This window comes from Euprymna scolopes, chromosome 22, assembly GCF_053919585.1.
Source record: "Euprymna scolopes isolate OS-2025 chromosome 22, ASM5391958v1, whole genome shotgun sequence".
Lineage (NCBI taxonomy): Eukaryota > Metazoa > Mollusca > Cephalopoda > Sepiida > Sepiolidae > Euprymna > Euprymna scolopes.
Genome location: NC_136503.1, coordinates 39,254,574 through 39,277,504, shown reverse-complemented (window position 1 = coordinate 39,277,504; position 22,931 = coordinate 39,254,574). Strand labels below are relative to the sequence as shown.

General features: G+C 35.3%; 1 protein-coding gene and 1 pseudogene across 1 annotated transcript in view; one reads left to right on the top strand and one right to left on the bottom strand.

Annotated features, from left to right (window-relative positions):
- LOC145243996 (ubiquitin-conjugating enzyme E2 H) overlaps positions 1 to 22,931 on the bottom strand; it is a 266,143-nt gene that overhangs the window by 29,616 nt on the left and 213,596 nt on the right. The window contains exons 3-6 of the mRNA XM_080107143.1: positions 16,830 to 16,904; positions 13,569 to 13,608; positions 6,445 to 6,497; positions 295 to 423 (exon numbers count right to left, since the gene is read on the bottom strand). Of these exons, the coding sequence (XP_079963269.1) occupies positions 295 to 423; positions 6,445 to 6,497; positions 13,569 to 13,608; positions 16,830 to 16,904 (297 nt within the window). The remainder of the gene's footprint in view (positions 1 to 294; positions 424 to 6,444; positions 6,498 to 13,568; positions 13,609 to 16,829; positions 16,905 to 22,931) is intronic.
- On the top strand, positions 20,640 to 20,757 carry LOC145244245 (5S ribosomal RNA; annotated as a pseudogene).

Below are 22,931 nucleotides of genomic sequence, written 5' to 3'. Positions count from 1 at the left end.
TGGCACACGAGTTAGAAAGGATTTTGTAGGTTAAGAAGCGAGAAGAGTGAACCTGTGACAAAAAATAATTTTTATTACATGAAAAAAAAAAAAAAAAAAGAAAATGTATCTTGAGAGTGAAACTTTATAGAGACTGTATTCAGACCCAGGGCCATGACGATTAAACTGTCAAACCATACTAAAAATTATCAGCATCATCATTTCATGATATGCAACAAGAAAAGAACGAGGAAAAGATGAAAATATCTGTAAAAAATATTTGAGTTGTTATAAAAATATGAGGAACAAACTTACCTTGAACTTTCTTCTTATATTCCTCGGGTTTATGCAAATACATGGCCGCTGCATCACCGTTCAATGGATCTATGGGGTTGGGGTAGGTTAACAACTGTGGCAAGAACGATTCAAAAATGTTGGACAAATCTAGTGAAAGAAAAACAAAAAAAGAAAAACTATAAAATAAATTTAAAAATCTCGGCCTAAAACAAAAACACACACAAAGCAGAACGAAACATTAGTTTGTGTTGTACAGGGTCACCCAGTTCCAGACCCATATCAAGGCGATGATTAAGGCTGAAGGCATCTACATTGAAAAGATGTCAGCTCTACTACATAATCAAGTTACCTGAACTGATTTTTTTAATAAAAGTTTGAAAATAAAGCTGTAGTGTCGTTTTCTATAGGGTGACACTTTTGTCATTGCATCCTTGAAGCATGCCTTTTCCACAAGCGCTGGCAGGAGCTCAGCAAATACTCAGCAGATGGTAGTGATCAGGCTGGCTTTGGTGATGTGGAAGGCCATGTTGATGTTCTCGACATATGACCAAACAAATTAGTTCAACAGGTTCAAGTTGGGGGAGAGCCAGTGAGAGAAAGGTACAAAGTGATAACATTCCTGAAGCCAAGCTTTGGTCTCTTTTCCGTTTTTATAGAGTGGCAATTTTATCGTTCCATTCCATATATATATATATATATATATATATATATATATATATATATGTACAATGTACACACAATTTCAATTGATGCCAGATGAGGATCAGAGCGTTAATGATTAAAAATAGAAACTTGGTTTTTATATGCATTAAAGGTAACCAGACACTTTTTTCTCCATAGTACCACGTGCTCAAGATCAGTAGATAGAGAATCAGAGAGAACTTAGTCGTTTACAGCCTTTGATGTGCTGCGATAGATGGTAGTGCCGTCAGCATAAATGTCTACGAATCATCTAAGGATTTGAATTGGAAGATCGTTGATCTAGATCAAGAAGAGTTGCACCCAGGATGGATCCCTGAGGGACCCCAGCATTAACACTATGAGCTTCTTATTTCTGCCTATACACCACTACTCTTATGAACCTATCAGAGAGAAATAACTTAATAATTAAGAAAACATTTCCAGCTATAACAGAGGGAGATCTTGTGAAGTTGACCTTTATGCCATACCTTATCAAAAGCCTTTGGTATGTCAAGAGCAATTGCTCACGAAAGGAAACCTCCGTTAATCCTATGAGATAACCGCAAGATCATCTTGCAGAACAGGAATCATATTGCATGCCACTAAGAAGGTTATTTTTACTGAGGTGGTTGACTACTTTTCTCTTTAACAGATTCAAGTAACTTATTCATGATGAACATATGGTGTGTTATATTTGTAAAATTTATCACAATTTAGTTTTAAAAATCTTTTTAAGTGCGATGGCTCAATGCATAGCAGAGCAAACGATAACAGTTAAAAGAAAAAATTTAGCCCAAACATAGCCTGTATGTTTTAATACATACATACACACACATATATATATATATATATATATATATATATATATATATATGTTTTGTTTTTATTACCGTATCTTTCTGTTAAGTTACATTATTGTTTCGGCTACACGGTCGTTTTTTTTGGCCGTCTGTAGCGTCCTCAGACTTTTACAGAAATGTTTGCTATTTCTGCAAAAGTCTGAGGACGCTACAGACGGCCAAAAAAACGGCCGTGTAGCCGAAACAATAATGTAACCTAACAGAAAGATACGGTAATAAAAAACAAAACGCATATTTGCTCTCCAACAGTATTGAGCACTTTCTTCAGTTTTTATTAATTACCATCTCCACTATATATATATATATATGTGTGTGTGTGTGTGTTTAGATACATTGTAAATAACAGAAGGACGTGTTGTACGTATTTATAAAGCTCTACTATTATATAAAAATTTAACTCATATGTACTTAGTGTGTCTGGGAGTGTTCCTACGTAGGTTTTAATTCAGAAGGTGACCGATGCATATTGAAAATCGATAATCGAAAGAATCTCATTAAAGAAGGAAGTTTGATTTTTACCCAAGTAAACACATTTATACAGACTAATATTACAAATGTATTTGTGAATGTTTATCAGCGCCCAAACACAAAGGTCCAGCCAATAAAATCAACAGCATTTTCTTTAATAAGACAGAGGCACGTTCGACATAAATGCTTCCATTTAGAGTATAATAAAACTATGATACTTGACTCTTGTTTTTTAAGCACGTAGTACAATGGGGAAAGGAGTGGCTGGTTACTTTTAATCCATCTAAAACCAAGCTTCTCTCTTTACATCATCAACATTCTAATCCACATTTGTCATCAATTGAAATGAATGGCTCTCGTCTTCAGGAGGCCTCAAGTTTTGACAAACTTCTGGGCTTGACCATTACTCCTGATCTTAAATGGAACACATATATCAAATCTGTTGCCAAGGCCGCTGGAAAAATGGTGGGATCTTTCTATCGATCCAGTAGATATCTCACTGCTGATGCTATTCTCTATCTATATAAGAGCCAGGTACGTCCAAGGATGGAATACTGTTGCCACATCTGGGCAGGAGCTGCTAGAAAAGACTTGTCCTGCCTTGATAGAGTTCAAAATAGACTTCGTAGCCTCGTAGCAGATGTCCTTTTCTCCTCCTTGCAACCTCTATCTCACAGAAGAGATGTTGCGAGTTTGTCTCTGATGTATCGTTATTTTCATGGAAAGTGTTCAACTGAGCTTCAATCTATGGTCCCCCCTCGCCAAACTTTCACAAGAAACACTCGTCTAGCTGTAAACACTATCAATAATTTCCCCCACTCTTTATCTGTGCCTAAACCTAAACGTAGATTCCATGAACAAAGCTTCTTTCTTAGAACTGCACGCCTGTGGAATTGTCTTCCGTTTTCCTGCTTTCCGGCTGACTACAATATGGTTGTGTTCAAGTCTAAAGTAAATAAGTTCTTGATGAGCCGTTCCATATAAGTTATTAAATTTACCAAATTTTCATTACTAATGATTACTATATTGACCAATTTCTACTGTACACTCTTTAACCCTTATCCTTGAGTGGCCTCTGGGCCTTGATAATGTGGTGATGCCTTTGTAAAAAAAAAAAAAAAAAAAAAAGCTTTAATTCGAGTTATGTCAAACTAGTTTTATAAAATCAAGAGTTATGTAAAACTAGTTTTCTAACCCTTATCTTTGAGTGGCCTCTTGGCCTTGATAAGTGATGATGCCTATGTAAAAAAAAAAAAGAGTACAAGCTTTGCTACACTGGCATGACAATGTTTGGATCTGTAATTATTAATAACTAAGATCTCATCAGGCAAAAAAGCGTCCTTTACTTTAGATGTTCAAATTGAAAAGCGAGAACAACAATCTTTATTTGAAAGTCATGTGATCTGATTAAAAAAAAAAAATAAAAAAATACTATTCTTTAGATTTTATCCTACGAATACATTCTTAATCTGAAATCTCTACTATTATATAAAAGGAACTTTGTGTGTTTGCATGTAAAATTATTCTCTATGGACTTGAAAATGGCTGGGTCGATTTTTCTGAAATTTCACATGAAAGTGCTTTATATGCCTGACAGTGTTTTTAGATAGGTTTTGTATCTGAATGTCTTCGCTAGGTATCGATAATCAAAATAATCCGATGAAAGAAGGCACAGGCGATTTTTGACCAAAGTTAACACTTTACGCAGCCTATCATCACAAGTGCATTTGAAAAGTTTTATTACCATACAAACCAAAAAGGCCCGTTTGAAATTAATGTTTCTGTTTAGAGCACAATTGAAGCAGGATACTTGACTTTTGCATTTTCAACTTAAATTCAAGCCATTATAAATAAAAAATAATTTTTATAAAATCAGTAGTAGGTTCTCTAAAGTGCAATGTAGGCTACAATGTATTGTAGACTAAGTCATTGAGGGGAGGCATGTGAAGCTTCCTCCTGGTGCACCATGATGGATCCTCAATTAAAGCAGGCAATCAATCGATTTGATTGAAAAATGGTCAATTTCAATGATAATAAAAATATGAGAGTGAAACTTGCGTTGATCATCATTCTAATCCTGGGCAATGTTGGGTCTCCCAGTTAATACTATATATATATATTTTCTTATAATTTTTTTTTTTTTTTTTTGTGTATTGATATTTATATTAAAAATCCCTTTTCTATTGGTATTTATTTGCTTCCCCACAGAAGCAAAATGTGACACAAGGTTGTATTTAACATGAAGGACAACCGACTCCCCAAAAGAAGGGCAAAAGGGGCACTCTGGTAGGGACCAAAAATAATAATTGTCTCAGTATAGAGGGTTTCCCCTCCACTGACCAAGGACAAATTAACTTAAGTGTAGCATCAGAACAGATACTACACTTTTATCTTGGTCCGAAGGCCAAGAAAGAAAAAAAAAGGCAAGCCTTTTTTCTATTCATTTAAAAAGAAAATACAACTTTCTTATATATGGATCGTGGAATTGTATTTACTAGTAAAAGATCTAGCTAATTTGCATATTCTTTTAAAGATTCATTTTAATTCCCTATTAGTATTTTCGGTTTTCTTATGAGTTGATCATCTTTAGTTAACTATTACATGTAATTATATTCAGGCAAATATTCTACATGATTTATACTTGCATAAAAAGGTTATAGTAAACACAAACCTCTTTCTATATATATTCATGTATGCATATATATATATATATATATTTGTTTAAAAAGTTTTGCCTGCTAAACTCCTGTCAGCCCAAATGTGACAACAATACTCCATTCATGGGCGAATGGTGGCCTTGTAGAGGTACAAGATACCTTCAGGCCTGAGTAACTTTTTAGCACGGTAGAGAGAGCCCACCTTCTTAGCAGCAGCCTTGACAATGCTCTCGATGTATTTGTTTCAACTCATATTCCCTGTGAACGTTAAGCCGAGGAGTTTGAACAAAGTACTTTCAGATAACGTATCTTTAGCCATAGTTATTGGTGGTTGAGAAGGTTTCTTGTAATCATTAAAGGAAATGACCTTAGTCTTGGCAGCATTGAACGTTACCATCCATGAATGTTCACTCACTCAATGCAGCCAGAAACTCCAATTGAAAGAGGCTAGTGTTCTTTGGCAAAAGAGTCTTGATTATAGCATGAGGCCTTCCAACCCATCACTTGACCACCAGACATCACAGGAGTACTTTTCCAGAAGGTTTGTGTTGGGATACATGTCCAGTTAATGCCAAATTGTCGGCACTGAAATACGACAGGCATGTGTGTAAAGCACCTATACAGCATTTCGTTTATTACATATTCTCAACACAATGTTTTAGACAATGTGCGACATTTTGGCATATGATCCATCAAATTCCTCAGACTGAGCAACATTTAGTGTACAAATCTGATCCATCAAGTAAGATGGATCAAACCTTTGGATACTAAACGTTGCTCCATCTAAGGAACTTAGTGGATCTTAGACCGAAATGCTACACGTCGTCTACGACATATTGTGACAAGACTATAACAAACAAAATCCTGTATGAATGTCTTCTGCACATAACTGCAATTGTTCAAGTCTGATCGATACAGTAAGACGGATCAGATGCTTTTGCTTGATCTAAGAAACTTGCATACAATTTAAAAACATTTAAAATCTAACCATTATAATTACCTGTCCCCACTAGATTTTGAAGCCCTAAACTTCAGCCCACATGTAAATCTGGCACTTAGTAAGATATCTAATTAATAGGTGCTTCTGCATTTACTAACCCACAATTTCCACAAAGTCAGCTGACTGTTCCACAATTTTTAACAAGCATCTTTTTAGCTACTACAAATCTATGAAGGCTCTTTTTTTATAAATTGGAAGAAAGAAAAAATTAATTTTAATTCTGCAGGTTAGGGTTAGATACATGTTTGTACTTTTATTTATTGTATTTCTATGTTTTTCCTGTTCATTATAATTTTCTCATAGCGGTTTAACATTTCACGATCGGGCGCTTCCAGTTATTCCCGTCAACAGCTGAGCACACCCGAGAAACTTTGTAGAAACTATGGGTGGTTAAATACAGAAGTACCAATTAATATAATTAACAAAGACGCATCATCTGAGAAATCTATGAAAAGAAAATCCTGATTTGAATCCAACTGAAAACTAATGATTTCATATTTACCATAAAGGGCTGTCCATGCTTGATTTATAACATCCAAACATACAGTTCCAGAACTGAAATTTAAAAAGAAAAGCAATAAGTTTAAAAAATTCAAATATCAAAATAAGAAGGAAAAAAAAACAAAAAAAAAAACATCAAATACATACATTGTTGGAGTTATTATCGTATTATAATATTATCATATACATAAAACTCAGGGTGTGTGTCTGTGTGTATATTTGTGAGTTCCCTATAGAAAATTTGTATATGGAATTTCTGAAATATTTTATGACTGACATAATTAATCTCGAGAAAGCCAGCGATGCTAATTTCAATTTGATCAAGGTCCATTTTCGGGGTCAACAGGCTCCATATTTACAGACTCCTTGAAACCAGAATTCAATAATAATAAAATAATTGCAATGAAATATAGGGGGCAGAGCATCTTGCTTATTGATAAATAATTGATATTCCAAATAAGCAAGTTGCTCTGCCTTACCCTGTATATGCACAGTAAATTATTATGCTTTATTAGTTTTTAAAAGTTTCCCTTAATAAAAAAAACAAGGACTTATAGACCCCATGTTTACAAACCCTTGAAAACAGCATCCAATAATACTTAATTCGTCAATGATAATGAGGGATAATAAAGAGAGAGGGATAATAGAGAGAGAGAGAGAGAGGGATAATAAAGAGAGAGAGAGAGAGAGAGGGATAATAGAGAGAGAGAGGGGGGGTAATAGAGAGAGAGAGGGGGATAATAAAGAGAGAGAGAGGGGGGGATAATAACGAGAGAGAGAGGGGGGGATAATAACGAGAGAGAGGGGGGGGATAATAACGAGAGAGAGGGGGATAATAAAGAGAGAGGGAGAGGGGGATAATAAAGAGAGAGGGAGAGGGATAATAAAGAGAGAGGGAGAGGGATAATAAAGAGAGAGGGAGAGGGATAATAAAGAGAGAGGGAGAGGGATAATAAAGAGAGAGGGAGAGGGATAATAAAGAGAGAGGGAGAGGGATAATAAAGAGAGAGGGAGAGGGATAATAAAGAGAGAGGGAGAGGGATAATAAAGAGAGAGGGAGAGGGATAATAAAGAGAGAGGGAGAGGGATAATAAAGAGAGAGGGAGAGGGATAATAAAGAGAGAGGGAGAGGGATAATAAAGAGAGAGGGAGAGGGATAATAAAGAGAGAGGGAGAGGGATAATAAAGAGAGAGGGAGAGGGATAATAAAGAGAGAGGGAGAGGGATAATAAAGAGAGAGGGAGAGGGATAATAAAGAGAGAGGGAGAGGGATAATAAAGAGAGAGGGAGAGGGATAATAAAGAGAGAGGGAGAGGGATAATAAAGAGAGAGGGAGAGGGATAATAAAGAGAGAGGGAGAGGGATAATAAAGAGAGAGGGAGAGGGATAATAAAGAGAGAGGGAGAGGGATAATAAAGAGAGAGGGAGAGGGATAATAAAGAGAGAGGGAGAGGGATAATAAAGAGAGAGGGAGAGGGATAATAAAGAGAGAGGGAGAGGGATAATAAAGAGAGAGGGAAAGGGATAATAAAGAGAGGGAAAGGGATAATAAAGAGAGGGAGAGGGATAATAAAGAGAGAGAGAGGGATAATAAAGAGAGAGAGAGGGAAAATAAAGAGAGAGGGAGAGGGATAATAAAGAGAGAGGGAAAGGGATAATAAAGAGGGAAAGGGATAATAAAGAGGGAAAGGGATAATAAAGAGGGAGAGGGATAATAAAGAGAGGGAGAGGGATAATAAAGAGAGAGAGAGGGATAATAAAGAGAGAGAGAGGGATAATAAAGAGAGAGAGAGGGATAATAAAGAGAGAGAGAGGGATAATAAAGAGAGAGAGAGGGATAATAAAGAGAGAGAGAGGGATAATAAAGAGAGAGGGATAATAAAGAGAGAGGGATAATAAAGAGAGAGGGATAATAAAGAGAGAGGGATAATAAAGAGAGAGAAAGGGATAATAAAGAGAGAGAAAGGGATAATAAAGAGAGAGAAAGGGATAATAAAGAGAGAGAGAGGGATAATAAAGAGAGAGAGAGAGAGGGATAATAAAGAGAGAGAGAGAGGGATAATAAAGAGAGAGAGAGGGATAATAAAGAGAGAGAGAGGGGGATAATAAAGAGAGAGAGAGAGGGGGATAATAAAGAGAGAGAGAGGGGGATAATAAAGAGAGAGAGAGGGGGATAATAAAGAGAGAGAGAGAGAGGGGGGATAATAAAGAGAGAGAGTGAGAGAGTGAAGTGGATGAGACAAGGAAAGATAGATGGGAAATTTTTAGTGACAAGAAAAACAAGTATGAAATCATAATATGTAACCAAGGACAATAATTTCTTTGATCTTTATTTATAATATTTTTATTTTAAAAAGTGTATTTATTGGGGGGGGGGAGTTTATATATTATGAAGTTGTATACTGAACCAAAATAAAATCATTTTTTATTTATGGAAATCTCTTCAGACAAGGCATGAAGCCACTTGATGTAAATAACTAACAAAAATGAAAGATGATTATCGGAAAAAGCAGAAGATGCCTACTAACCTTAGTCTAAAAAAGACGAAGGTTATAGATAAGAGGAAAATAATCAGCAGGAAGGGAGTTCCACAAGCCTGCAGTTCTTGGATTGGAATCGGAAGCTGTTTTACAATGACGTACCGAAACAGCAAATTGATGGAGACCACTAGAGTCAAATGAGCCGGAATAAAAGCAGGAAATACTAGTATTACTACTACTGCATGGTTTCACATCTGTTCCCAGCTACTGGGGTTGGACGATTTCTTATGTTACCACTGGTGTTGATAGCTGCTCTCCAGGCATTATGATCATTGACCAAATGCTCTGCGATATTTAGAGCATGGAGGTCCATTTTGATGTTGTCCACCCATTGCTTCTTTGGCTAGCCACAATATTTGTCTCTGACATCAAAGAACAATATTCTGTGTTACCAAAGGTTGTCATCTAGTCTCTTCACATATCCAAATCATGTCACTCTTCAACACCTTAAGAGAACTTCCAGGCAATGCCAAATTGTTCTTTCTTAAATTCTACTGGGTCATGGCTGACCGAATGAAAGCAAGCCAACTTTGTGGATTAAATAAAGGGTTCTGTTTGAAATTCCATACAAATCACTGTGTTATATTGTGGTCTATATATAACGAGTATATATAACAGTTTACTTTATATAAACAGTCATGTTTATGTGTTTTTTGAATGTATATAACGTGTATAGGTTTATGAGAGTGTCTATGAACGTCCAGTGTTCTCGTTTTTTGTAAGTGTTGATATATTCATAGATACAGTTCCATCGACATATATGAGGGGTGTGCAATAAGTAATGCCCCTGACCCACTTCCAGTTGTCTAATCTAGCTGAAATTTTGCATGTACAATGATTTATATCTCCACGGGTTATGTGGCAAATTACAGCTCTGAAGTAATTGTGGTTTCTGTTTTACAGGTGTTTGAACTGAGTCAGGTGTGAAATGGAGCCTGTTGAATGTCGAGCAGTGATCCGGTTTTTGTATTTGAAAGGACGCACACCACAGGAGACTTTTGATGAAATGAAAGAAACTTATGGTGATAATGCCCCATCATATGACCTTGTAAAATGCTGGCATTGTGAATTCAAACATGGCCGGAAGTCTGTGGAAACAGCTCCCAGACCTGGTCGCCCCCCCCCCCTTCAGCCATTGATGGGGCATCTGTCTGTCAAGTTGAGGCTGCCATTTTGGAAGATCGGCACATTACTATTCGCCAAATAGCCCAAGATGTCAAGATTAGTACAGGGTCTGTGGAAACTATCATTCATGACCATTTGCATATGCATAAGGTGTCTGCCAGATGGATTCCCAGGTTGCTCACACCATTCCAGAAGCGAGAATGCGTCGAGTGCTCAAGAATGAATTTGGAGATGTGCCAAGAAGATGAGTCAAAGTTTTTCAAAAAACTGATTACACAGGATGAAACCTGGGTCCATCACTATGATCCAGAGACCAAAGCCCAGTCAATGCAGTGGAAGCACTTGGACTCACCACTTCCAAAGAAGGCAAGGGTGCAGCCCTCCGCTGGCAAGGTCATGCTCACAGTCTTCTGGGACCAGGACGGGGTAGTGATGACAGGGTACCACAATTACAGGAGCCTATTATGCTCCACTTTTGAGGAAATTAAGAGAAGCTATCAAAATCAAGAGGCGGGGCAAGATCAGCAAAGGTACCCTTCTCCTGCAGGACAACGCTCCGGTCCACAACTCGCATTCCTTCCCCATCCTCCCTACTCTCCTGACCTTGCACCCTCTGACTTTCACCTCTTCCCAGCCATAAAGTTGTTTTTGAAAGGAAAGCATTTCCCAGATGATGCAGCCTTCATTTCTGAAGTCACGTCATGGTTGGAGGACCAACCTGGGGTGTTTTACAAAAACCGTCTCCAGAGCTGCATCAAACGATGGGAGAAATGCTTAACTCTGGGTGGTTCCTATGTAGAGAAAGACTAATAATTGTGCCAAGTTTCGTTGCTCTACTGCTATGGAAAGTGGGTCAGGGGCATTACTTATTGCACGCCCCTCATAACATCTATAAAAAAAAAAAAGACGAGTAACAGTCCACTGGGGATTTAATATCAGCCAATAGGGAAACATATATGGTCTATGTTAGTATTGTTTTGACAGCCTTGGAAAAGTTCCAAAAAAATTCATCCCAAAGAAACCGGAAGTCTTGGTTGTATTTTTATGCAAATTCATTCCGACTGTTTCCCACATTTCAAAATTGCATGCTGTGCTATGTTCCTTACATTTGATAGGCATTGGACCCCTTACTCTTCCTCAGGAGCTTTGAGCCATTATGACTGGTTAGCTCAAGTCTGTCTCCAATGATTGTCTCTCAAATTCTGACTCAACTGAAACTTACATGTACATCTATACCTAGTGACCGCCAATTGATCAAAAACTGATTTTCGAAAGTTTATTAAAATCTATTAAAATCCATTATTTCTGAACTTTTTGTTTTACCAGAAAGATAAAACCCTGAGGTTTAATTATGTTAAAAGCAGAATATACTTTTCTATAATTTTTTAATAGAATTTTAAGTTTTGAATTTTTCCAAAAAATGCGTTTGACCCAGTTTTCAACAAATGTAAACAAGTTAAAAGTAAAGAAAGACTTTTTTTTTTTTCTCTATTTTTACATTAAACATAAATTTTTGGCATTATATTTCTCAGTTTTGATATCACTTTTAGTCAGTTTTTAATTTCATGATTAAAAACATTTTTCTTTTCTTATTTTCTAATTAATAATAACCAATGAGCCACACTCTTTTTCCATAAACTAGATCATACTGTATTTTCCCCAATTCTTTATTGCATAAATCTAGTTGACAAAGACTTTCATTAGAAGTTGGAGGCCTTAAAAGGGCCGTTTTTGGTAACACTTTGGGGGGATGCAACTTGTTAGGATGTCACAACCATCATCTACAGAAATCCATGTCTTCATAGTTATAGTTAATTTTCAAAAAAGGGAAATAACTTTTTGTCATTATCATCATGATACAGTCTGTCAATCTTGACGATAACTAGTTGGGGATTCAGTGCTTTATCCCTCGGTGTTGGCGTAGTCTCCCTCCATCACCACAGGACTTTTTACCTTGGCTCCAAACTTGCTTGAGCAGTTTAGGTACAGTATCAGTTGCGCATCAGATAGACACCCTCTGAATCTCCAATGCCCATGTCCAGTGGAGCGAACTCGCGATGACTGGCAGCAGAAGAGGCCGCAGCTTCTGGCCGAAAGTAATCTCAGTGAGATAAACAGTCGCCCTATCTTGTCCGCTACTATGCCTAAACAGGGTGTGAAAATTATAAGTATTAATTTTATTTGCCTATTATTTTTATTTTTTTTTTAAGATAAAGTAGCCATAACTTTTTGTAAACAGTAATGGGCTACTGTATCTTGAAAAAAAAACCAAAAAAAAAAACCATAATAAATAGATAAAATTAATACTTATTTTCACACCCTGTTTTTTTGTTCGTATTTAATTTTTTTTTTTTTTGGTATCGATTCTTAAAAGCATTTTTATGTACTTGTACATGGAAAGTTTACATATTCTAAAATAAAATGTTTAATCTATTTTTAAAGATTTAAAAGTATGCCCATTTTAGTGTTTTCATAAATAAAAAAAAGAAAAAAAACAACATTTTATTATCCTCATTTGAAAGATAATAACTGATAATATATTCCATGAATCTCACACTTAAAAACGCAAAAGATAAAAAAATTAAACACATTAAAATTTCGGATTTCAATCTTCAATATCGAAGGCACCCGTGAATTTTTTTTTTTTTTTTTTTTTTTCTAAACTTGTTCACCTTCCTACCACAAAATGAGTGTGTGCTTAGTAGATAGCTTGGACTTGGAGGGGTCAAACAAGGGACAAATGTGGAAGGGGGGTATGAAGTCCCCCCAAATATATTTATACAACGAATATAAAATATAAACTACATTCTTTACTTATTAATCAGGGAAATTTTATATTGATTAGATAATTACTTGATTTTTGATAGATTTTTAAAGACAGTTACAAAAATCAAAAACACTCCATAAATTTGGAGGTCACTATCTATTCCATTACATCACCACCCATGTAACTAAATAATTAAAATCACCTGATGCAAATTTGTATGTACCTTGTTCATCCAAAAATTAATTGTCAGCTGAATTCCTAACATTGTTTTGCAACATTACTTTCTATTAAAACATTTTATCTGAATATTTTCCTCAATGCAACAGTTAATATTAATAATAACAAGCTGAGCATGTGGGGGTCTCCCTCTACAAGTGAAAAATTTACTTTCACCATGACTAATGTTTGTGCAAATTATTTTTAAAATCCAAGTCGTGGTTATTGAGAAAAATCTGAACAAACGAACGGGTGCAAATTACTAGGTCCAATCCCTTCTTTGTCGGGGGACCAATAATAATCGATCAGGATTATCTGGCGTTGCCCGGCATGCTAATATCATACGGCACACGAGTTTGACATGATGCACATGAAGATCGGAAGTTATATACATAAAAACGTTGTGAGAATAACATCCAAGATGATAGCAATAACCTAATCGTGATAATTATACGAATAAGTTAAAATTTTACTTACACTTCATCTATATTCGGATGGAATATTCTATTCATGAAACCTGTAAGTATAAAAGATAAGAATCGCATAAAACTTGACACATTCAGATGGCAATTTTTTTCTTAATCCATGTTGATCATTTCTGAAAAAACAAAGTTATTTTAAACACATCCATTAACCCTTATCCTTGAGTGGCCTATGAGCCTTGATAAGAGGTGACTCCTTAGTTTAAAAAAAATAACTTCTTGATGTAGTTTGTCCCTATTTACATATGTTCTTTACAAGGGTTGAGCTAAACACAATGTCAATTTTATTGAGGGCTAGTAAAGAGCTACACTATTGGGACAAAAATAAAAATTGCCCCAGTCCTTCCCTGATCAAGGACAGCAAAGATGAAATGCAGTATAAAAACAGATACTATACTTTACTCATGGCCAAGAGGCTTTGTCCATTGATCTGTAACACATTTGATTGGTTGGTTGGTTGTTTTACGGCATATCAACCCTTTTCAGGTTATTTAATGCCGAGTCCAAAGATTGGAGAAAAATTTTTTAATAGAAGATATTTGTTATTTTCAAGTCAGTTTCTATTTACCCATAGTTGGGACCCTAACAGGTACTTCCACTCCGGGTCAGAGTGCACTTGGGAACAATGGCAATTAAAGGGTGGCTCAATACTCCCCAAAGCCCGCAAGCTGGGGCCTCACCACTGGATATATTTTAAGGTCATATCCAGGACCACTTACATCACATTTTTAAACATGCATATTTAATGGATACATCTAAAAAATGTTGAATACGATATCCTTTTACTTTTGAATATCCATCTTAAATAATGTTTTCTTTTTTTTTATTTTTTCCTCCAGTTTCTAGCTCCAGCATTTATTACCATAGAAGTAATAAAAAGTTACGATTCTTGTCCAGAATTTCCCTTATATTCAGAAATGAAAATAAAGAAAAACCTGTACCATGTACGTACCAGTGACAAAACGAAAATATATATCCCAAATCATGTAAAAATTGATCAAGTAGTTTTATTTTTATAAAGAAAATCAAATTTTAAGCAATTAATGAGAATTCGTAGGCATTACAATAGAAATCTTGCAAGTTTGAATTATTTTTAATTATCTCCCTTTGTTTTTTATTTTTTTAGATTGTTTTCAAAATGGCAGATAGGACAGCTTTTCTTCGGTTACTCATAAAATTTGATTTTCTTAAAAAACAAAACAAAACTACTTGATCAATTCGTGTGATTTTTGGAATATGATATTTCTGTTAATAGGTATGTACATTGTATAAAATAAAAAGTCACTCTTGGGAGGCAAGAGTGGTGAAGTGGATAGAAATACAGACTGATAACTTGATTATGCCAAGTTCAAATTTAATCATAACACCACTTTAACTCATGGATGTTGGCAACCATCATTAATGTTACAGAGAAGGTAACAACTAATTGTTAGGGCGATATTCTGCCTGGGGAGTGAAATGGATTTGCCAGCCTTTTTTAATGCGGCTTGCTTACCTTTTTTTTCTTTTTTACTTGGGAGTCACCACTTATCAAAGCCCGAAGGCCACCCGAGGATAAGGGTTAATGAATGTAAGGTGGTGGTGTAGTAATCGTAAATTGTGTAGAATTTGATTACTTATTTGGATAGCTCAACCAGAGTTTGTTTACATTGGATTTGAAGGCTATCATATTTAACTGGGAAGCAGACCAGCCGAACAGTGTTCGACAGAGTGGCAGTTCTGGGAAAGAAGCTTTGTTCATGGAATCTGCATTTAGATTTAGGTAGAGATAGAGTGACGGAAATTGTGTATCATGGTTATAGCTAGTCAAGTGTTTTTTGTGAAAGTTTGGCAAGAGGAGATCATAGATTGGAGTTCAGTTGAGCACCTGTCATGAAAAAAGTGATAGAGCAAAGACAGGGTTGCAATGTCTCTTCTGTGAGAATGAGGTTGCAGGAAAGAAAAAAAGGACATCACCTACTAGCTTTCAAAGCTGATTTTGAACTCTATCAAGGCTGGATAGGGTGCATTGAGCAGCTCCTGACCAGATGTGACAACAGTACTCCATTTTAGGGCAAACCTGGCTTTTATACAGATAGAGGATTGCATCAGCAGTGAGATACTTACATTATTAATTTGTCAATTAAAATATTATTATGTCAATCATTCTGTGACTTAACATTTTCTAAGGTCCCAGTTGAGGGGGGTGGCATTACATAGGCATCATTATTCAGCCTGATACCCTAAGGAAAGAAGTTAGGTAGCAGGTCATCGCATTCACTGTTAACACCAAAGACAATGATTCTCAGAGGAAATTTTGACATGCATTTCGGTGGCGTTTTTTGGTATTGGCAAAAGCTTTTATCCGAGAAGGATCCAGATATGTCTAACTCAAATGGGTACCCCAACTTGTTCATATATGGTATGTTTAACTTTTTTTTTCCTGCATTACCTTTGATAGAAATTGACTTTCCTCATCCTGTATAAAAGACAACTGTTCAGCATCTTTCTCCCTGCACTAACATCCTTGATAATCATTTGTACTTTCACAATGAGTCAAGCAAAGTGCCATAAAAATATAATACTAAGCTGGACAGAATGATCTGTATTTACATAGGGAAATAATATTATGTGAAAGTTATTTATCATGGAATAAGAAAATGAAACACTGATAATCTGAGGTGAAAAATGTATGCAATGAAGGAGAAATTCCAGTGTTTGTTGGGAGAGTGGCAGTAAAGTTCTAATAGTGAGTAAAAGTTATGCTGACTTCCTCTAAGTATGGCTTTTATGAGAATCAGGTAGGTCAAAATTAATGTAGAAAATTTTGAAATTGAATGAAATGTATTGATAATTCCCAGAAATATGCAGCAGGAAGCATGACCACATTGGAATTGTATTTGTGTTTATAATCTTATAGTGACTGAATTTAAATGAGGAAAAATCGAGATCATTTTATTATATGTATAAATTATACTATAACATGACCCCTACTCCTCTCAAAAACACAAGACAACAGGAAGTGGCTTTTTAGAGTTCAAGAAGATCAAAGAGGAAGAGCACCACCCAGACCATGATTAGAAAAGAACAAAAAGTATTGCAATATTGAAGAGACTTATTAACACTCAGATTGCAGGGAAATCCACCAGTCACCATCAGTAAGAAATCATACAATAAACCTCAGATTAATTCCATTCTTTCCCTCCCAGTTGACTCCCCAACTTTCAATTCTATTGCAATCTGTTACTCAACGACATAACTTTTCGCTCAAACTTACCTATCGAGGGAGATTTGAACGGATACTTTTCAGGAAGGTCAACTCTCACTTTCCACACTCCACCTTCATAAGGCGCTGAAAAAAAAAAAAAAAAAAAAAAAAAATGGAGATACATAAAAATAATAAAAAAATAAGAGGTATAAGTAACTGGGTCCCAAGCCTCCTGCTATCTAAAGAAACAATGGACACCTTCTGTAAGGGTATACGAGGAGCCTATAGTGAAGTAAGAATGACAATATTCAACACTTCTCCTGAACTGACATGCTTAAGTCCAGAACAGCTGGAAACAATGCTGAGATAAGCAGAAAAAGACTGGTATTGTTACTTCAAAGTTTTCCTTCTTCTCCATGAGTTAAACAATCTAGTATTGAGAGTAATCTACCTTCCCAGTTAATCCATAGTTGATGGAGGAAGTATATATTCATATTTTTCCTCAAAAGTATTAGCAAAACTGATACAATAGCCACCAACAGAGTTCAAACCCAGTATGCTATGCTAAGTTTGAACTTCTTACCTGAAATCATTGCATAATTCCACAGCTAACAGTAAGTATTCCAAATAAAATAAGCCCTTTTTATTCAAGGTAGGATTGTCTTTATATACATAGAAACAATATCATGAACATTAAGTTGAAAACAAACAAACAAACAAACAAAAAAAAACATTCAAAAATTAAATCACGTTATTGAAAATAGTAGTGACCTAACTGGAAATAATCTGGAAAAAAAAAACTATTAATGACAGAAGAGAAAGAATTATACATTTATAAAAAGAAAAATTTTATTTGCATCCAAATTTTATTCAAATAATCCCGAAAAGAAAACTATCATAAGCTGAGATTGAAAGGAATTTATTACATTTTTTTATTACATTTTCACCCCAAAAAAGGCACATTGCCACTTTGGTGTAGGGGGCTATTATCAGAGGCAACAACTACTGGGGTACTATGTAGGGATTTGGACAGCAAGATGTTGGTTCACGTTGCACTTGAACTTCTGCACATCAGTACAGTTGGGGAAGCAGGGACCTGGAATGGAATTCCAAAGTCTAGCGGTTCTGGCGGAAGAAACTACTGGAGTAGAAAGATCTTTTACATCTAGGGATCTCTACAGTGTGGGGGTGGGATTTTGCAGTCTGTCGAGGGTGTTCACGTCGTGGGGGCACAAGTGCTTGCAGTTCGTCAGAGCATTCACCATTAAAATACTTGTAGAACAGGCAGAGGGATGGAACGTTTCATCGATGGGACAGAGGCTGAAGCTTAGATGCCAGTTCAGGGCCTATCAGATTGGCGACTCTTTTGAACCTTGTCTAGGAGCGAGAGACTAGTAGCAGATGCACCAGCCCAAATATGACAGCAATACTTCATACATGGGCGAATGGTGACCTTATAGAGGTACAGGATACTTTCGGGTGTTAATAGTTTTCTAGCACGGTAGAGAGCCCACCTTCCTTGCAGCGACCCTGGCAATGCCTTCAATGTAATTGTTCCAACTCATGTTTCCTGTGAATGTTAGGCCAAGGAGTTTGAAAGATGTACTCTCAGATAAAGAGTCGTTGGCCATTGCTATAGGTGGTAGAGAAGGTTTCTTGTAATTATTGAATGAAACTAGTTTAGTCTTGGCGGCATTGAACGTGACCATCCATTTTTGTCCCCATTCCACTACAGATTGGAGGTCATCCTCTAGTGTTTTTGTCATTTCTTTAGATATGTGTTCATTTGTTTTCCTGTCGTGCCTGTTATAGAGTGTGGTGTCATCAGCATATATACCCATCTCAGAGGCAATTTTGTCGGGGAGGTCATTTATGAATATCAGAAACAGTAGAGGTCCAAGGATAGACCCCTGAAGCACTCCCGCATTTATATCATATTGTTTAATTATTTTTGCAGACAAACTGTAGGCTGGTTTTTGATCTCTAGTAACCGAAATACAATTAAAAAAGGCCTCATTTTAACAGACTTTTCAAAATTTCATAGATTTTCAGATTTCTTTTTTTTTAACACTACATTGACATATAAAATTACTTTTTTGCAGAGAAGGAAGGTAAGAGTTTTGAGACACAAATTAACTATTTGTCTTTAAACTTTAACTTAATCCAGTAATTACTTTCTGCTTGCCAATTTAATGCAAAAAAAATTACGCTTGAATAATAGTGGAAAACAAATTCTTTTTTAAAATCTTAATAAAATTAAAAATGGCTGACATGTCCAAAAAAGCACTCTCGTGCTCCTGTCATGCTAAAGTCCGAAATAGCATTTCAATTGCAAAATATATTGTATTTATTAGACACAGTCTCTAACGTACGTCCATCATGGTTTATTTTGAAAGGACACATCTTCAGAATAATCATTCTTGTTTTTTTTTTTATTTAATCTGTTAATGAGTTTGCCAGAGGGCATTGCATGGAAGTTTAAAAACACATGGGGAAAAATGGTGGCGTTGGGTATTGTTTCATCTAAAAAATAAAATAAAATAAAAGTACAGAAGAAAGTGTAACCACTGTTGGCTTTAAACCTTTTAATTTTCAATTTATATTCATCTCCGCAATCGACTGTAGACTCGTTTATATTCATCTCCTCAATCGACTGTAGACTCGTTTGTAGGTTTATGTCTCCTCTTCCCATTTACTTGTCTACCCATAAGGACAGTAAGGAAAATCCAGTTTTTCGAAATGGAGTATACTGGATTGGAACAAAAATAAAAATTGCCTCAGTAAAAAGATGAAGTGTAGTATCAGAACAGATACTAGTGTTTGCTCCTAGACTAAAAAATTGTGATATTATTTCAGTAGCAACGCTACTGAATAATGTCACAATAAAAAAAAAAAAAAAAAAAATTATGGAAAACTTATTTTTACAATTCTTAGAGTGTGGACTATTTGCTATGTAATTTTAACAAAATGATTTCCGGTTTCAAATTTCCGAAAAGCCTATTATAGACTGAATTATTTTATTAAAAAATCAAGAAAGATGGAGGGATATTTTATGCAAGTATATTTACCTCTTCTTTAAAATGTTAGGCACAAGGTCAGGTGCGATTTTGAAAAGCCGACACACTAAGAAGCACAACCAGACCTACAAAACCCCCTGAACAGCCCCTTCAGCATTCCTCGGTAAAAGTACTTTGAGCAATTAAACAAACCTCTTCTCAGAGGTTTATGCCTTGGGAGGGGGAATAGAACAGAACAGAACAATACCTCAGTCGATAGAAACAAAGCCACTGTTGGACTGTGTGTCGAGGATATAATTTGAGACTGGCATATACGAGTGAATCTTCATACTAAAAAATTAAATAAGTTATTTAAAAAAAAAAAAACACAAAATTTTTGTACTTCTGCAATTTATGGATCATGCTGAAATAATGTGATTATTTAGAAACCCATTCTTAACATAGGAAAGGAACTTGAACTATTTTGTACTTTCATCTAACAATAAAAAACAAACAAATAAATTAAATTTTATGGCATCTTTTTTAACTTAAAAATCCTATCTAAAAAATAATAAAAAAAAAGTAGAATAGTCCATAAACTGCAGAAGTACCAAAAGAATCTAAAAATATATAATTTAATTGATAATAATCAAAAGATCACAAGAATTTTAAATGTCGTAATTTGTTTTATCTCATCTTGAATCATCGATTAATTAATGGTGATACAATCATGAAGTTTATGCAGCATCATTCTCACTCATCATAGCCAGAATCTCCAATCCCATTTCATCACCATCACCGAGGGTGGTCGTGGTTTCATTAAGTCAGTTGGGATGAATCTGGTCGATTGTTTGGTTGCCCCCCCCCCCGCTTTTTACAGTATATCAACGGCATAATCACGTTTGACACACCGGTTCCCATCAGATTACCGAAGTTAAGCAACGATGAGCCTAGCCAGTACTAGATGGGTGACCGTTTGGGAGTCCCAGGTGCTGTATGTGCTCTCTGCTTATCTCAGCATTGTTTCCAGTCGTTCTGGACTTCTAGCCACTGGAATCAAACAGTGCTGATTCAGGAGAGATGTGGTTGGAGATTGCACAATCCTTGCCTCACAATTACATGCGCAGCTGCCCCTGTAGAGGGAGGGGTATCCTTTGTCTTGAGACTCGACGAAGGCAGTGCAACCCTTTTTGGATTATTTAATGTCGAATCCAGTAATTAGGATAAAAGTTTATACTTCAAGATTTTTATATCTTCAAATATTTATTCATGGTGTTTAGTTTGGTTGTTTTGTTTTACAGCATATCAACCCTTTTTTGTTTTAAGTCTGAATTCAGTCATTTTGGTGAAAGTTTTTCTGCTTAAAATTTTTTTTTATATCTTCAAATATTTATTCATAGTGTTTGGTTTAGTTATTTTTTACAGAAAAACTTTTTATTCTTTAACTTTGCAAAATATCATTGAGTTTTGCAAAGGGAAAGACAAAAAAAAAACAAACAAACAAAAAAAAAAAACATGGTACAGCAATAACAAATGAAAATCAGCGCAGAGTATAATTTGTCAGATTAAATGCTATTTAGATCTGATTTTGAAAATCAAACGTGATAGCTTAGACGTTAATGCTTAGTAACGGCATAAAGTAATTTTTAACAAATTGTCTGTTTCCTTCATAACAATAAAGATTAAATTAAAAAAGGAACTGTTACTGAGCAAATTTTCTTTGTTATAGATAAAAAAATATTTTTGTTTACATATTACAGACTAAATTATTAGATAAGGGTTCCCATGTCAAGAATCAACTTTTCTCCATTGCTTGATAAGGAAGGAACCATTTCGACAAAAGAAAACCCCATACTTTTCTTCTTGTATTATATTTGGTGATTTTTTTTTTTCTAATTATAGTAATACAGTCAGACCTAAATAGTATTTAAACTGACAAATTACGTTCTATTTCTGACCAGGCAATTCGTTATCGTTGTATAGTGTTATTAGCAATATTGTACTTTGCTAAAACTTATTTTTTAAAATTATTTAATTGAGACTAGATGACGATTAAGGAAGCATTTTTAAATAAATCACCAAAAAATAAATAAAAATCAGTAAGGGGAATAAGTCATATTTTAGATAGAAAAATATAGTTGAAAAGTAGATTTGGCATTCTTTTTGAGTGTTGTTTTTTTAAGATTCTCCCACTTGCCATCATACTTATTGTCAATAGGCAATTAAATTTTCCACAACAAAACACTTTCAAATAAAATCACATTGTTATATATAAAAAAATACATAAAATACACACGCAGACATGTATATAAATTGACTCATAATAACGATTACGGTTATATTAAGTAGGTTAAACTCCACGGTATGAATGCAGTATTATGGTGTAAGGGACTGGCTAAGAGTAATCTCAAAGTTTCGTAAACAATTACAAAGACTCTTGACTCCCCAAGTTAACAGAGCTTCATGCCTAAGTTTAATTGGAATTATGTTGCTTTTTATTATTTTGATGTACACATTATTGTAATATTGTATTAATATGATGTCCATTAAACTAAATATATAGGATCGAAATGTAGTATCTGTTCTGATGCTACACTCAAAATAATTTGTCTTTAGTCAATATAGGGGAAACCCTTCTATACTAAAGTAATTTTTATTTTTGCCTACTTCCAGAGTGCCAGTTTTTGGGTGAGCTGCCCCCCCACACACACACACACATTAAAAACGACCTTGGTGAATGAGACACAAAGTAATTTTTTTTATGAAAAAAAAAAAAAAAAAAGACAACAAAATCTTCTACTTTCCTCATTATGAATCGTCTGAAGTTTGACAAAATTAACAATTCCGGGGAAAGGGAACAAGACAATAAGACAAGTTGGAGAAGAGAAAGAAAAATACATGAATAATCGTGGTAATGGCAGTGCAAGTAGTTGCAATAGTGGTAGAGACGGAACGTAGGAAGAAAATGATATGTAAGAAAAGAACATCCGAAGTGGCACTCACCCTAGACGCGTTGAATAGACTTCCTCCAAAAAAGGAAGTTTCATGGGAATATCAAATTCACAAACAGCATTTAGTCGCTTGTATATCCCTGTCAAGGGAGATAACATTACATTTTTGCAGTTCTTGTAAGGAGGCATCAACCTCCTCTTGCATGTAGCACCTACTATTCTCA